At 39.6% G+C, this 15,574-nt stretch overlaps 1 protein-coding gene across 5 annotated transcripts in view; it reads right to left on the bottom strand.

The window, feature by feature from the left end:
* Window positions 1–215: 215 nt before the first annotated feature.
* CEP89 (centrosomal protein 89) overlaps window positions 216–15,574 on the bottom strand; it is an 86,082-nt gene continuing 70,723 nt past the window's right edge. For all 5 annotated transcript variants that reach the window (XM_066349664.1, XM_066349666.1, XM_066349665.1 and 2 more), the window contains 2 exons: window positions 7,297–7,466; window positions 216–651 (listed from right to left, as the gene is read on the bottom strand). In XM_066349664.1, the coding sequence (XP_066205761.1) occupies window positions 351–651; window positions 7,297–7,466 (471 nt within the window). In that variant the 3' untranslated portion in view covers window positions 216–350. The remainder of the gene's footprint in view (window positions 652–7,296; window positions 7,467–15,574) is intronic.

The raw sequence follows: 15,574 nt of genomic DNA, 5'->3' as shown, positions 1-15,574 counted from the left end.
TTCTACGGAATAAAATGCCACCCAGAGCTAACAAGCAGACATCATCCCTGCTGCTTCCACTGATGGGCTCATTCCCTGAAACTCACCTGACACGCAGGACTGAGCTTGGCCCGCCCTGCCCAGCCCCACCCTCGGGCTTTCTAGGAGCCGAGAGGGGCCAGCTAGTCAGGGCCCCGGTAACCTGAGCAATGGGTCTCACAGAGCCTGTCTCAAAGGCAGTGCGGCCAGAAGACATGCTCTGGCTAAAATATAGTTTAATTGCATATTATTAAAATAAAACAAAATGTAAAAAATGCATTAAATTTCTGAGACAAATTATTTCTCCCTTGCGCTGAGGAGAAAGGGCAGTGTTAGGGGGGAGTGCGCCCTTCCCTGCCCTGAGTAAGGCAGACCCTCTTGGCCAAGGAGTGTGGGCCCAGGGGCGCCTGCAGGCTCCTGAGGCTGGTGGGGAGTGGCTTCGTGTCACAGCAGGTGAAGGTGCAGCCATTCAGCCCGGCTCCCTGAGAGATGCCCTCAAGGCCAGGGTCCTCACAGGTCCCGGTGTTGTCCCGCAGGCCTGTCCTCGCCAGTGTGGCCTGGAGGAGCTCTCGGATTCTCTGGTTTTCCCTGGACGTAGCCTTCCACACCACTTCAAGCTCGCCTTCTACTTCCCTGAGAGAAATAAACAAAACAAGGAGAAAGTTTAAAATAGCACAATTAAAATATACTTAAAGAGTCTTATGAATCCTAAAGGAGCGAGAACTCACAGGGAAGTATGCTCCATCAGTGAATGGAGCCCCTGGGCGTGGGGTCTGAGCAGACTCCCAGTGCTGAGCGAAGCACCAGGGCTGCTTGGAAACAGAAACACGCCGGCAGAAAACCACCTCTCACCCTTCCGCTCTAAATTTCACCTCTTCCTTGATTTTGGCATCAATGCACATATCCTTTGTTCCTCTATAGAACTAACATGCGTAAGAATAAAATAAAATAACCGAAGTGGTTGACCTACAGCACAATGGCCTCGCCAAGGGCACCCATGTGGCACCCGTGTGGCACGGGCCCTCTAGGTTGCTCCTCTGTGTGGTCTGCTTGTCCCCACTGTGACCTGGCCAACGTGCAGGTCCCTTTCCCTGGCGCCCATCCATACAGCCCAGACATAAAGAATTAGTAAGGGGGCCAGGAGGACATCACAGGGGAGGGGGGCTCACAAACGAGGACCCAGAGGAGACTGGCCTAGCCTGTGTGCCAGGTGGGTGAGTGCCCGGGGGAAACGGGGCTCATGAGAAAAAGAAAGGGCCATGGGGCAGGTTTTCCTGAGTGAGGATGGAGTGACAGACACCACAGGGCACTGAGGAAACGGTAGACAAAGGGCCGTGGTCCACTGACAGGGGCAGACCAGAATACCAGCCCCCCCTTCACAGGGTGAGGAGCCCCGTGGGGGCCTTCAGGAAACAGCAGCGAGCCTCATCCTAGGTGGAGGAGCAGGTCCTGTGTAGGATGGCAGGACTGGGGAGGTGGCTTCTTCATAGAGACTGTGTGATGGTTACGGAAAATGTGAGACTGGATTACCAAGTGGACTTGGCACCGCTGTTTACAGTCGAGAACATTGAGATTCAGGGGCCCAGAGACATGCCCACTTGTTCAGTATTCACTTTTCTTGTGAACTGTTGCTTCCTTCCAAGTCCTATGTACCCACTGAGTGTTGTGCACTATTTAAGTAAACCATGTCTAAAAAATTCCCCCAGACTTCCATTTTTTAGCACAAAACACCTAGATGCTTGAAAAATTACAGCAATCATAATAAATGCACGGTTAACCTATACATATATTCATCAGAGTTATTGGTCTGTAATTTTCTGATTTTGTGTTGTCCTTGCCAGGTTTTGGTATCCAGGTAATGTTGCCCTCATAAAATGGGTTAGGAACTATTGCTTTCCCAATGATTGGGTACCCCCAGGCCCTGACTGGAGTGTGCCAAGAGTAAAAAGCCATTTTTGAGACATTTAGGAAAAAAACTCAATGGATGGGTTAAACAGTACATTGGACACAACCAGAGAGAGAATTAGTAAATGAATGTTGGGCAGAGAATTTGACCCAGAATGCAGTTCAAAGAACTGTGATATTATTAAGATGCATATTGGAAATATAACAGTGGCATGGTGGAGATCTGAAGTCCTTTTGTGTTCTTTCAGCGTACAGGTCCTTCACATTCTTTAACCCTCCCAGTAGTGAGTTTTTTGTTAACTTTGAGTGAGGACATACATGAACATTCGTACTACTCAAAAGGTTAAGTTTATTCCTAGGAATTTTATTCTTTTTGTTGTAATTGCAAATGAAATTGCTCCCCCCCCATTTCTTTTTCTGAAATTTCATTCTTAGAATATAGGAACACAGTGGGTTTTTGCCCATTATTTTGTATCCTGAAACTTTATTGTATTTTTTGTTTGTTTCTAATAGTTTTTTGGTGACATCTTTCGGGTTTTCTACATAAAGAATTATGTCATCTACAAAAAGGGAAGATTTTACTTCTTCATTCCTTATTTGGATGCCTTGTATTTCTTTCTCTTGCCTGACTGCTCCGGCTAGGACTTCCAGCACTGTGTTGAATCAGTGGAGAGAGTGGGCAACCTTGTCTTGGTCCTGATCTTAAAGGAAAAGCTTTTAGTTTTTCACCATTCAGTATATTAGCTGAGGGTTTGTCATATATGGCCTTTATTATGTTAAGGTTCTTTCCTTTTATACCGATTGTATTGAGCATTTTAATCATAAATGGATGTAGAATCTTTTAAATATTTTTTTAATCTATTGATATGATTTTTATCCTTTATTTTATGTGATGTATCACACTGGATCAAATTGAGTATATTAAACCATACTTGTGCCCTTGCTATGAACCCCATTTGATTATGTGTATTACCTTTTTAAAAAATATATACTTATTTTTTGTGATGTATTATCTTTTTAATGTATTGCTGTATTCAATTTGCTAGTTTTTTGTTTAGATTTTGGCAACTATACATACATTCATCAGAATTATTGGTCTGTAATTTTCTGATTTTGTGTTGTCCTTGCCAGGTTTTGGTATCCAGGTAATGTTGGCCTCATAAAATGGGTTAGGAACTATTGCTTTCCCATTTTTTTGTAAGAGTTTGAGGACAGGTGTTACATCTTCTTTAAATTCTTGATAGAACTTACTTGTAAAACCATCTGGTCCTGGACTTTTACTTTTTAGGAGGTTTTTGATGACTGTTTAAATTTTCTGTTGGTTGGTCTATTTAGATTTTCCAGTTCTTTATGATTCAGTCTAGGAGGACTGTCCATTTTTTCTAGTTTATCAAATTTGGTGGCACACAGCCTTTTATAGTACTCTTGTATAGCCCTTTGTACTTATGTGGGGTCCACTGTAACTCCTCTTTCATTTCTGACCTTGAGTCTTTTTTTTCCTTAGTGAGTCTAGCTAAAGATTTGTCAATTGTATTAATCTTCTCAAAGAGCCAACTCTTCATTATATACATTTTTTTCTATTGTCTTTCTGTTCTCTATTTCATTAATTTCTGCTCTAGTTTTTATTACTTTCTTCACTTTGGGCTTTTAAAACATTGAATTTATTAGGGTGATTCTAGTTAACATAATTGTACAGGTTTCAGGTGCTCAATTCTACAACACATCTCTGTACACTGTATTGTGTGTTCACTCCCCAAGTCAAGTCTTTGTCCATCACCACGTAAACTCCATACCCTCCTCCACCTCCCTCCTCCTTGCAACAACCACACTGTTGTCCATGTCTAAGAGATCCGCCCCCACCTTGGCTGTCAGCCTGCTCTCTACATATAAGTCTGTCCCTATTTTGCTTGTTAGTTCATTTTGTTCATTAGATTCTACATAGGAGTAAAATCATATGGTACTTGTCTTTCTCTGCCTGGCTTATTTCACCTAGCATAATAATCTCCAAGTCCATCCATGCTGCTGCAAAGGTAAGATTTCCTTCTTTTTTATGGCCATGTAGTAGTATTTAATTGTGTAAATGCATGATAGTTTTTTGTTTTGTTTTGTTTTTTTTGGTGACAGAGAGAGTCAGAGTGAGGGACAGAAAAGAAGGGAGAGAGATAAGAAGTATCAACTCTTCATTGCAGCTCCTTAGTTGTTCATTGACTGCTTTCTCATATGTGCCTTGACTTGAGGATTTGGTCAGAAGGTTGAACATACATTCAATCTAGAAGAAAATTTAGAAAGAATAATAGGAAGTGATTTATTTTAAGAGATAACTGAGATTTTTCTATAGTAATGGAAGACATAGAATCATAGTATAAAGAAATTTATAGTTAAACACATACAATGAAACTGCAGAATACAAGAGTTATCAGATATCTTTAAAAAGAGAAGAGAAAAGATGTCATTTTTTTAAGTGACAAAAGATACCTTAACAGCAAAAATGAAGCCGAGAAGACAGTGAAATATGCTAAGAGAAAAAGCCAGTCAGGCCTGACCTGTGGTGGCGCAGTGGATAAAGCGCGGACCTGGAAATGCTGAGGTCGCCGGTTCGAAATCTGGGCTAGCCTGGTCAAGGCACACATGGGAGTTGATGCTTCCTGCTCCTCCCCCCTTCTCTCTCTCTCGGTCTTTCTCTCCTCTCTCTCTCTGTCTCTCTCCCTCTCTCTCTCCTTTCTAAAATAAATAAATAAATAAAAGCAATTAATGAACAACTAAAGTGATGCAACTACGAGTTGATGCTTCTCATCTCTCTCCTCACCACACTTTCCCTTCCTGTTTGTCCTTCTCTCTTAAAAAAAAAAAAAAAAAAAAAAGAAAAAGCCAGTCAAGGTAGAACTCGACGCCCAGCAAAAATCACCTTTTAAGGACTGGGTCAAAATCTAGTGTTTTCAGATAAACAAAAACTAAGAAAGCTCACTCCTAACACACTCTCACTAAAGAAACTTCTAAAGAATGTAATTTAGGAAGAAGGAAGCCAATCTGAGAAATAAAGTCTGAGATGCAAGAAAGACTATTTTAAAAGATAAATTCAGGCACATTAAAATTTTGAGGTTTTTGGCCCTGGCCGGTTGGCTCAGCGGTAGAGCGTCGGCCTGGCGTGCGGGGGACCCGGGTTCGATTCCCAGCCAGGGCACATAGGAGAAGGGCCCATTTGCTTCTCCACCCCCACCCCCTCTTTCCTCTCTGTCTCTCTCTTCCCCTCCCGCAGCCAAGGTTCCATTGGAGCAAAGATGGCCCGGGCGCTGGGGATGGCTCCTTGGCCTCTGCCTCAGGCGCTGGAGTGGCTCTGGTCTTGGCAGAGTGACGCCCCGGAGGGGCAGAGCATCGCCCCCTGGTGGGCAGAGCGTTGCCCCTGGTGGGTGTGCCGGGTGGATCCCGGTCGGGCGCATGCAGGAGTCTGTCTGTCTCTCCCCATTTCCAGCTTCAGAAAAATACAAAAAATAAATAAATAAATAAAATTTAAAAAATAAAAATTTTTTTGAGGTTTTTATTGAGCAAAAATCATTTCAAATTAGGCAGTATCCAATCTAACAGATAGAAAGGAGCTCCGAGGAGCTGTATGAAATAAAAGGCTTTTATAGGCAGAAGAGAACAGGAACAAGGAAGTTAAATGAGGTAAAATTGCAGATTGATTATTGCAAGGTTACTTTCCTCTAGGGGATGACAGGACCTATCAGGTAGATGATATAACTAGTGCTGATCAGGTGATTCCTGCTTGATCGATATAAGATTCTACTTCTGGGAGAGCTGAAATTGTAAATTTAGTCTTGGTTTAGTGACCTGGGGCTTACCATAAGCAACTCCAATTTGGTCCTGTTGTCTTGTTTTAAACAATTAGCAAGCAAAAAAATTGGTAAAGTGTAAGTAAATTTTTTAAAATTACATAAAAGTTAGTAACATTTAATTTGGGATGGTTAAAAATAATGGCATAAAATAGATTTTTCTAGTTCTCTTTCATATAATTATATCTAATGACACTGGATAACAACAGCATATGAACTGGGGGGGGGAGGATAATTAGAGTAAAGCATTAGATCTTGTATTTGGGGAGAGAAATGCAGAGATGCTGATTACATTTATATTTTTTAATGTTAAATATCCATGGTGAAATTTCAAGAGAAACCCCTCAAAGAATAGAAATAGAAGGTATAACACTTAAACAATTAAAGGGCAAAATATGGACTGGGAGGAAGTGAGAAATAAAGTTCCTTTTTATTAATGCAATTCTATACCTCCTGCCTGGCAAGAAGCTTGGTATTGGCTCAACTTTTTACAAAGTGACTATTCTGAGTGATGAGAACTCCATGACTACAGAAACCCTGTTAGATAAGCTTTCTTTTGCTCGGCACTAAGAAGCATCTGGTTGATGGAAAGCAAATAGCAACTGAATTCTTCATGGCCTCAGGTACATGAATCCTACTAGAACTTGAAGAAAATCCCATCTGAGCATCATCCTTCTTCTTCTGCAGTTGACAGTCCAGTCTGTCAAGGACAACTCGGCTGTTATGAAAAGGCGCATTAAGTGTGAGGGACCACCAAGTTCACCTTCACAAAGCATGTGATACTCCCCAATGTTTTTACTACTTGGCAGTATTTTCTCTATCATGACTTGAAAGGATAAAGGTATAACTGGTATAGTACCTCATATCTACAGAGAACATAATGCACTTCTAATCTTATGATTATGACCTCCCAAAAGGGAGATTCTAATGTTTTTGGGAATGAAAAGAAAGAAATAAAACATTTAATAAAAAAGTAATAATATCTCTCAAGAAAATGGAATAAAACAAAAATATCAGAGATGAAAAAGAAGAATAAAGGGAAGGATAATTAGAGAACTAGATTGATTTAGGAAGTTCAATATTCAAACAATAGAAATTTTTGAGGGAGGGATTCAAGAAAACGAGGAGCTGGGATGTAATGCACAGCAGGCTGACGACAGTTAATGACACAGTATTGTATATTAGAAAGTGGATAAGAGAGTAGATCTTAACTGTTCTTACTGCTCCAGCAACAACATGGTCATTATGTGAGGCAAAGGATGTGTTAACCTTACTGTGGTAATTATTCTGCAATATATACATGTATTAAGTCATCACACTGTACACCTTAAACTTACACAGTGTTATATATGTGAATTTCTGTGAAAATTTTAAAAAGAAAACAAAATAAGGAGCAAACAAAAATCAAGACAGTGAATTCAGATAAAACTAAAATGCAAAAACACAACCAAGCAATCAAAGAAAGAAACAAAAGAGATCTAGAGGGTTTTATTGGAAAATTCTACCAAATATTTAAAAACAAACACGTGACGTGCAGCCCTACCTTTTCTGCTGCAGCGCCTCTTCCAGGACATCCTGCTTGTCCTGCAGCATCCGATGCAAGTGCCTCATCTCCTGCTGGTACCGAGCTGTTTTGCTAGCAAAGTCCTCCTGCTGCTCTGCCAGACAGTGACTAATGTCACTCAGCTTCAGTGCAGCCAGCTTCTTGTACCCCTGGTGGAGGAAGAGGGACTCTGAATGAGGGAAGGCTGCTTGCGGCCCAGGTCAATGGCCTTCTGGATGAAGTCCCGACCCACCTCCTTGGGCCGTCCGAGACCAGGCAGCTGAGTAAGCCCTGGATAGGTCTGATCCGGGAGTGCAAGTTTGCATCATAAAAGTCATATAAAGAAATTAAAAAAATTTAAGTATAATAAAACCAAATTTCTATTTTATATCATGCTATAAGTTATTTTTATATGCTATAAATAAAATTAAAACAGAAGGACCCGGCCAAGATTTGTCACACTCTACTGGTAAAGAGATGATTGAGATAAGACTAATTCATTTATTTTCCTTCTTACATTTTTATTGCCTAGCATTTAAGGTTATGCATTTCCCTCTCGTTTCTAAAAGTGTGTCACATAAATTCTGACTTCTAGTTTAGAAAGATTCTTTAGAAATTTTGACATTCTGGAGGTGAGTCCAAGATGGTGGTATAGGAGGGCTCTGAACTCACCCCCTCTTCAGGACACATTAAATTTACACCTGTTTATAGAGCAATACCACCTGCAACATACATAAGAGCCAACTGAACAGCTTCTGCACAAAAACAGAGAGAAAAGTTGGAGAGAGAAGGTTGGGGACGGCGAGTGCTCTAGGAGCAGAAGGAGTTTCCCAGGGACGGAGGAACTGGTGAGCACCCCTGTTTACATCTCCCGGCACCTGGACAGTGGCCAGAGGTCTAACCAGGTTCCCTGGTCAATCTTCAGGGCTGCTGTCACACATCCCCAGCCATTTCTCCCAGAACTAGATCCGGCAAAAACAGAACAGAACCATGCATGCAAATGGGGTCCCTTCACCCGGAGAGTGATCCAGTGGGTGTGGCAGGGCACTGTAGCGTGCACCTACTGGGCTGCACATTCATGTGGGACACCCCTGCCCAGAGTGCAGAACCAGCAAAATGCTGTGGTACACATATGCTAGGCTGTTTCAACCAGAGAAAGTGCAAAAATAGTGGAGAGCCCTTGCATTTGCACATGGAGCTGCCCTGCCCAGAGAAAGTGTGGGGACAGTGTGACATTACAACACATGCACTCAGAGCAGCCCCACCCAGATCAGGTTCAGGCAACAAACAATTAAAGCAACAGAGCACACTGTACACATATTGGACAGCCCTGCCCAGAAAGCACTGACACACCAGGCTGCCCTACCTGGAACCCACTACTTCTGGCCATTAGGCACTGCATATGCCTGCCCCAACTACAACTGCCCTACCAAAAACATCTGGCACACAGATTGGGAGACGAAGCTATTTCATCTAACTCCCAGGAACAAACACAAAAAGTCAAACAAAATGAGGAGACAGAAAACTATGTCCCAAATGAAGGAACAATAAAAAAAATCCAGAGAAAAACTAATGAAATGGAGATAACTTATTTGTCTGATAAAGAATTCAAAAAAAATGGTCATAGGATACTCAACAAACTTGAGTAGAATAGAGAAAGTTAGAGAGCACTTCAACAAAGGATTAGAAAAAGAAACAATCAGAGATGAAGAATACAGTAACTGAAATGAAGAATACATTAGAAGGAACTGAAGTCAGGTTAGTTAACACAGAAGAACGGATTTGCAAGCTGGAAGACAGAATAGTGGAAGCCACCCAATCAGAACAGCAAATGAAAAAAAGAATTTAAAAAATGAGAATAGTATAAGAGACTTCTGGGACAACATTAAATGCTCTAACATCCACATTACAGGGTTCCAGAGGGAGAAAGTGAGAGGGGCAGAACGTATATTTTAGTAAGTAACGAAAACTTTCCTAATCTGGCAAAGGAAACAGACATCCAGGTCCAGGAAGCACAGAGTTCCAAACAAGCCATAATGTAATTAAAATAGCAAAAGTTAGAGATAAAGAGACAAGGCATCAAGAAGAAAACAAGTCACATACAAGGGAAATCCCATAAAGTTAGCAGCTGATTTCTCAGAAGCAACTTCACAGGCCATAAGAGAGTGGCAAGAGCCTGACCAGGCGGTGGCGCAGTGGATAGAGCATCAGGCTGGGATGCCGAGGACCCAGATTCGAGACCCCAAGGTCGCCAGCTTGAGCGCGGGCTCATCTGGTTTGAGCAAAAGCTCACCAGCTTGGACCCAAGGTCACTGGCTCAAGCAAGGGGTTACTCAGTCTGCTGAAGGCCCGCGGTCAAGGCACATATGAGAAAGCAATCAATGAACAACTAAGGTGTTGCAATGAAAATCTGATGATTGATGCTTCTCATTTCTCTCTGTTCCTGTCTGTCCCTATCTATCCCTCTCTCTGACTCTCTCTCTGTCTCTGTAAAAAAAAAAAAAAAAAAAAAGAGAGAGAGAGAGTGGCAGGAAATAATTGCTAAAAGAAAGGAACCAGTGACCTAGAATACTACACTATATCTGGCAAGGTTATTATTCATAATTGAAGGAGAGATAAAGAGTTTCCCAGGCAATCAAAAACTAAAGGAGTTAACCACCACTAAGCCAGCTTTACAAGAAATGTTAAAGGGACATTTGCAGGAAGAAAAGGCTATAACCAGAAATATGAAAACACAGGAAAGATAAATTCGTACTGGTAGAGGCAAATATATAATTAACACAGTGAATCAACCACTTAAAAAGCTAATATGATCGCTTCTCGGCCTTTTGGCTAAGATCAAGTGTAAAAAGCTAATATGAAGATTAAAAGACAATGTAGCAAACTTAACTATAACCATAATAAATAGTGGATACAGAAAATAAGAAAATATAAAACATGATTTCTAGGCCCTGCCTGGTTGGCTCAGTGCATAGAGTGTCAGCCAGGTGGGCGGATGTCCAGGTTTTGATCTCCAGCAGGGCACACATGAGAAGCGACCACCTGCTTCTCTTTCCCTACCCTCTAACCCTTCTCTCCTTCTTCCCCTCTCATAGCCAATGGCTCAATTGGTTACAGCCTGGCCCCAGGTGCTAAGGATAGCTCAGTTGGTCCAAGCATTGGCCTCAGGCACTGAGGATAGCTCCGTTGATTCGAACATTGGCCATAGATGGGAGTTGCCTGGTGGATTCTGGTCAGGGCGCATGTGGGAGTCTGTCTCTCTATCTTCCCTCCTCTTACTTAAACAAACAAACAAACACATATGTCTAAAATATAAAGAGTGGGAGGGGGAGCAAAAATGTATTGTTTTTTAAAATGCATTTGAACTTAAAACACGTATCTGCTTAAAATAGACTGTTATATGTATATATACTTATGGTAACCAAAAACCAAAAACCTACAAAAAATACATAAAAAATAAAGGAATCCAATCATACTACAAAAGAAAACCAGCAAATCAACAGAAAAGAGATGAAAAGAAGAAGAAACAGGGAAGAACAACAAAAACAATTAACAAAACGGCAATAAGCACATACCTATCAATAATTATTTTAATTGTAAATAGACTAAATGCTATCAAAAGATATAGGGTGACAGAATAGATAAAAAAAAAGCAAGACCTACCTATTGCTGCCTACAAGAGACTCACTTTAGTTCGAAAGACATAGACTGAAAGTGAAGGGGTGGAGAAAGATATTCCATGCAATTAGAAACAAAAAGAAAGCTGGGGTAGCAATATTCATATCAGACAAAATAAAATTTAAAACAATAATGTAAAAAAGGTCATTAGATAATGATAAAGGGGTCAATTCAAGAAGGGGATATAATAATTGTATGTCTCTATGCACCCAACATAGGAGCAACTAAGAATATGAGACAAATATTAATGGATATAAAGATAGAAAATAACAGTAATGCAATACTCCTCTTATCTCAATGTATAGACCATTCAGACAGAAAATTAATAAGGAAAAAGTGGCCTTATATTCCACATTAGATCAGATTAACTTAATAGACATTTATAGAACATTGTATTAAAAAACTGCAGATTACACATTTTTCTCAAGTTCACATGGAACATTTTTCCAGGGTAGATTACATACTAGGCCACAAAAGAAGCTTCAATAATTTCAAGAAGATTAAAATTATATCAAGCATATTTTCTGACCATATGACATGAAACTAGAAATCAACTACAGGAATAAAACTGGAAAAAACAAAATATGTGAAGATTAAACAACATGCTACTAAACAACCAACTCGTCAAGAAAGAAATCAAGCAGGTAATCAAAAATTATCCTGACACAAATGAAAATGAAAACACAACTTTACAAAGTTTATGGGATTCAGCAAAAGCAGTCGTAAGAGGAGAAAGTTCATAGCTAAACAGGCCTACCGCAAGAAGGAGGAAAAAGCCCAAATAAGTAATCTGCACAACTTTACACCTAAAGGAACTAAGAGAAGAACAAATGAAACCCAAAGTAAGTAAAAGGAAGGAAATGATAAAGATCAGAGCAGAAATAAACAAAATAGAGACTAAAAAAACAAAACAAAACAAAAAACAAGAGAAAGGATCAATGAAACTAAGAGCTGGTTCTTTGAAAGGATAAATAAAGTTGGCAAACATCTAGCAAGACTCATCAAAAAAAAGAAGAGAGCCCTAATAAATAAAATCAGAAATGAAAGAGGGGAGATTACAACTAACACCACAGAAATACAAAGGATCATTAAAGAATACTATGAACAATTATATGCCAACAAACAGACAATGTAGGAAAAGTAGATAGTTTTTAGAAACATACAACCTTCCGAGACTAAATCAGGAAGAAATAAAGAATCTGAACAGACCAATTACTAGCAATGAAATTGAAGCAGTAATCAAACACTTCCAACAAACAAAATCCCAGGATCAGACATCTTCACAGGTTAATTCTAACAAACATTTCAAGAAGAATTAATACATATTCTTTTCAAAGCATTCAGAAAAATTGAGGCAGAAGGAATGCTTTCAAACTTAATCTATGAGGCAGCATTACCCTGATACTAAAACTAGACAAATACACTAGAGAGAGGGAATTACAGGCCAATATCCCTGATGAACATAAATGCAAATTTTCTTTTCTTTTCTTTTTTTTTTTTTTGAGAGAGGCAGGGAGACAGACAGACAACAGATAGAGTTGTTCCTGTATGTGCCCAGACCAGAGAATTGAACTGGTAACCTCTGTGCTTTGGGATGATGCTCCTCCCAACTGAGCTAACTGGCCAGGGTTTAATTTTTATTGACTTTTCTTTTTTTGAAAGATAGAGAGGAAGGCAGAGAAAGAGGAGGGCAAAGGGAAGTATTTGTTGTTCCACTCAGTCTTGCATTTTTTGGTTACTTCCGTGACCAGAAATTGAACACACAACCTTGTTGTTTTGGACAATGCTCTTAACTGACTGAGCTAACAGGCTGGAGCCAAATGCAAAAATTCTTAACAAAATACTAGTAAACCAAATTCAACAATACATTAAAGAGTTTATACACCACGATCAAGTGGGATTTATACTAGGGATGAAAGGGTAGTTCATCATGTGCAAAACAATTACTGTCATCCATCTCATCAACAAAACCAAGGATAAAAATTCTAAGATCAGGATCAAGACAAGGATGCCCACTCTCACCACTATTATTCAATATAGTATTGGAAGTCCTAGCCACAGGAAACAGACAAGAAAAAGAAACTTTGAAAGGCATCCAAATTGGAAGGAAGAAGTAAAACTGCCATGAATTGCAGATGATATGATTATCTAGAAAACCCTAAAGAATCCAGCAAGAAATTAAGTAGAATTAATAAATGAATTCAGTAAAGTAGCAGGATACAAAATTAATATTCAGAAATATGCTGCATTTCTATACACTAATAACAAATGATCAGAAGAAAATATTAAGAAAAAAATCCCATTTATATACAAATGCATCCTAAAGAATAAAATACCTATGAATACATTTAACCAAGGAGGTGAAAGATCTGTATTCTGAAGACTGTAAGACACTGAAGAAAGAGATTGAATAGGACACAAATAAATTTAAGGATATACCGTGCTCATGGATTAGAAGAAGTTAATATCATTAAAATGATCATACTATCCAAATCAATCTACAGATTCAATGCAATCCCCATCAAAATATTAATGGGAGGCCTGACCTGTGGTGGTGCAGTGGATAAAGCGTTGACCTGAAACATTGAGGTCACTGGTTCAAAACCCTGGGCTTGCCTGGTCAAGGCACATACGGGAGTTGATACTTCTTGCCCCCCCCTTCTCCTCTCTCTCTAAAAATGAATAAATAAAATCTAAAAAAAAAATACCAATGGCATTCTTCTCAATATTAGAATAATCCTAAAATTTATATGGAATCAAAAGACCGTGAATATTCAAAGGTAGCTTGAGAAAGAAGAACAAAGTTGGGAGATATCACACTTTCTGATTTCAACCTATGCTACAAAGCGATAATAACCAAAACAGTATGGTACTGGAAAAACAAAAACAACAAACAGATACAAAAATCAATGGAACATAATAGTGCAGAAATAATCCCTTGTGAATATGGTCAATTATGACACAGGCAAGAATATATGATACAATGAAGAAGTGACAGTCTCTTCAACAAGTGGTATTGGGAACACTGGACAGATACATGCAATAAATAAATAAATAAACAAACAAACAAACTCAAAAAGGATGAAAGACTTAAATGTAAGACCTAAAACCATAGAGCTCCTAGAAGAAAACACAGGTAGTAAATGATCTGAATCAGCCTTACTAATATCTTTTTGGCTATGTCTGAGCAAGGGGGAGAAAGGGGGAAAAGGCAAAAATAAACAAATGGGACTTTATCAAACTAAAAAGCTTCTGTACCATGAAAGAAATCATCAACAAAACAGACAACCTACTGAATGGAATATATTCACAAATAATATATCTGATAAGGGGTTGATATGCAAAATATATAAGGAACTCACATAACTCAATAGTAGTAATAAAAAAAACTATCTGATCAAAAAATGGGCAGAGGACATGAAGAGACATTTCCCAAAAAAAGACATACCGCCCTGTCTGGGTAGCTCAGTTGGTTAGAGCCAATGCTCTAACCCGATATGCCAAGGTTGTGATCCCCAGTCAGGGCACATACAAGAATCAACCAATGAACGCATTGGAACAACAAATTGATATCTCTCTCTCTCTCTTTCTCAAAATCAATCAATAAATAAAATTTTAAAGAAGACATTCAGATGGCCAACAGACATTTGTAAAGTTGCTCAACATCACTAATCATTAGAAAATGCAAATCAAAGCGACAATGAGATACCACTTCACATAAGTCAGAATGGCTCTTATCAAAAAGTTAACAAATAATACATGTCAGCAAGAAAGTGGAGGAAAGGGAACACTTGTGCACTGTTGGTGGGACTGCAAATTGGAGCAGCCACTATGAAGAACAGCATGGTGATTCTTCAAAAAAACTAAAAATAGATTAGCACACAACCCAGCAATTACAGATTTTATTCTTTTTTTATTGCTGCGTAATATATTATTTATATAAATGAATAAATGAGATATTAATATGGTATAAATATATACATACATATATATTATGCAGAAAAAAATAAGATTGTGCCATTTGTGATGTTTTGATTATATATAAGAAAGTTACACTTCTATTTTTTTTCTTCCTTTTTCTGAATGTATTTCTGTATGGAGGGTACTGGACTCCTTTGGGATGAAACGGGGATCCTAGGAGGGTGGGAATGCTGGTTGGGTGGGGCAGGAAAGCCTTCCAAGCTTTTCATACCACCTCTCTGTAGCCTCCTCTCTGGCTCTCTGCATCCACCCTGGCTCAAAACAGCTTCTACTTGCAGCTCCGAGTCTCCTGGATATCATCAGAGCCCTGACTTCCAAGGTGATGTTCTCACTTTTACAAGTCATACTTTGCTGGGGTTTCGTGGGATGTCACCTCTGGATTTTCTCATGCCTTTCACAGGTCTCTTCCCTTGCCCAGAGATTCTGCCCAGGCTAACCCGGATCAGACTCAGAGGGTTCCTCTCCCGGTGGCTGGGTGCATCCTCTTTACTACTCCTACTCAGATGAGCAGTAATGGGATAGATTCCCAAGACAAGGCCAACAGCTCTGAAGATCAGACCTTCTCTTTTGGAAATAAAAGCCAACCAGAAAAGAGTATGTGGGGATGGCCGGGTGAAGT

The sequence above is a fragment of the Saccopteryx leptura genome, chromosome 9 (assembly GCF_036850995.1).
Source record: "Saccopteryx leptura isolate mSacLep1 chromosome 9, mSacLep1_pri_phased_curated, whole genome shotgun sequence".
NCBI lineage: Eukaryota > Metazoa > Chordata > Mammalia > Chiroptera > Emballonuridae > Saccopteryx > Saccopteryx leptura.
This window is presented reverse-complemented; position numbering and strand designations above follow the sequence as displayed.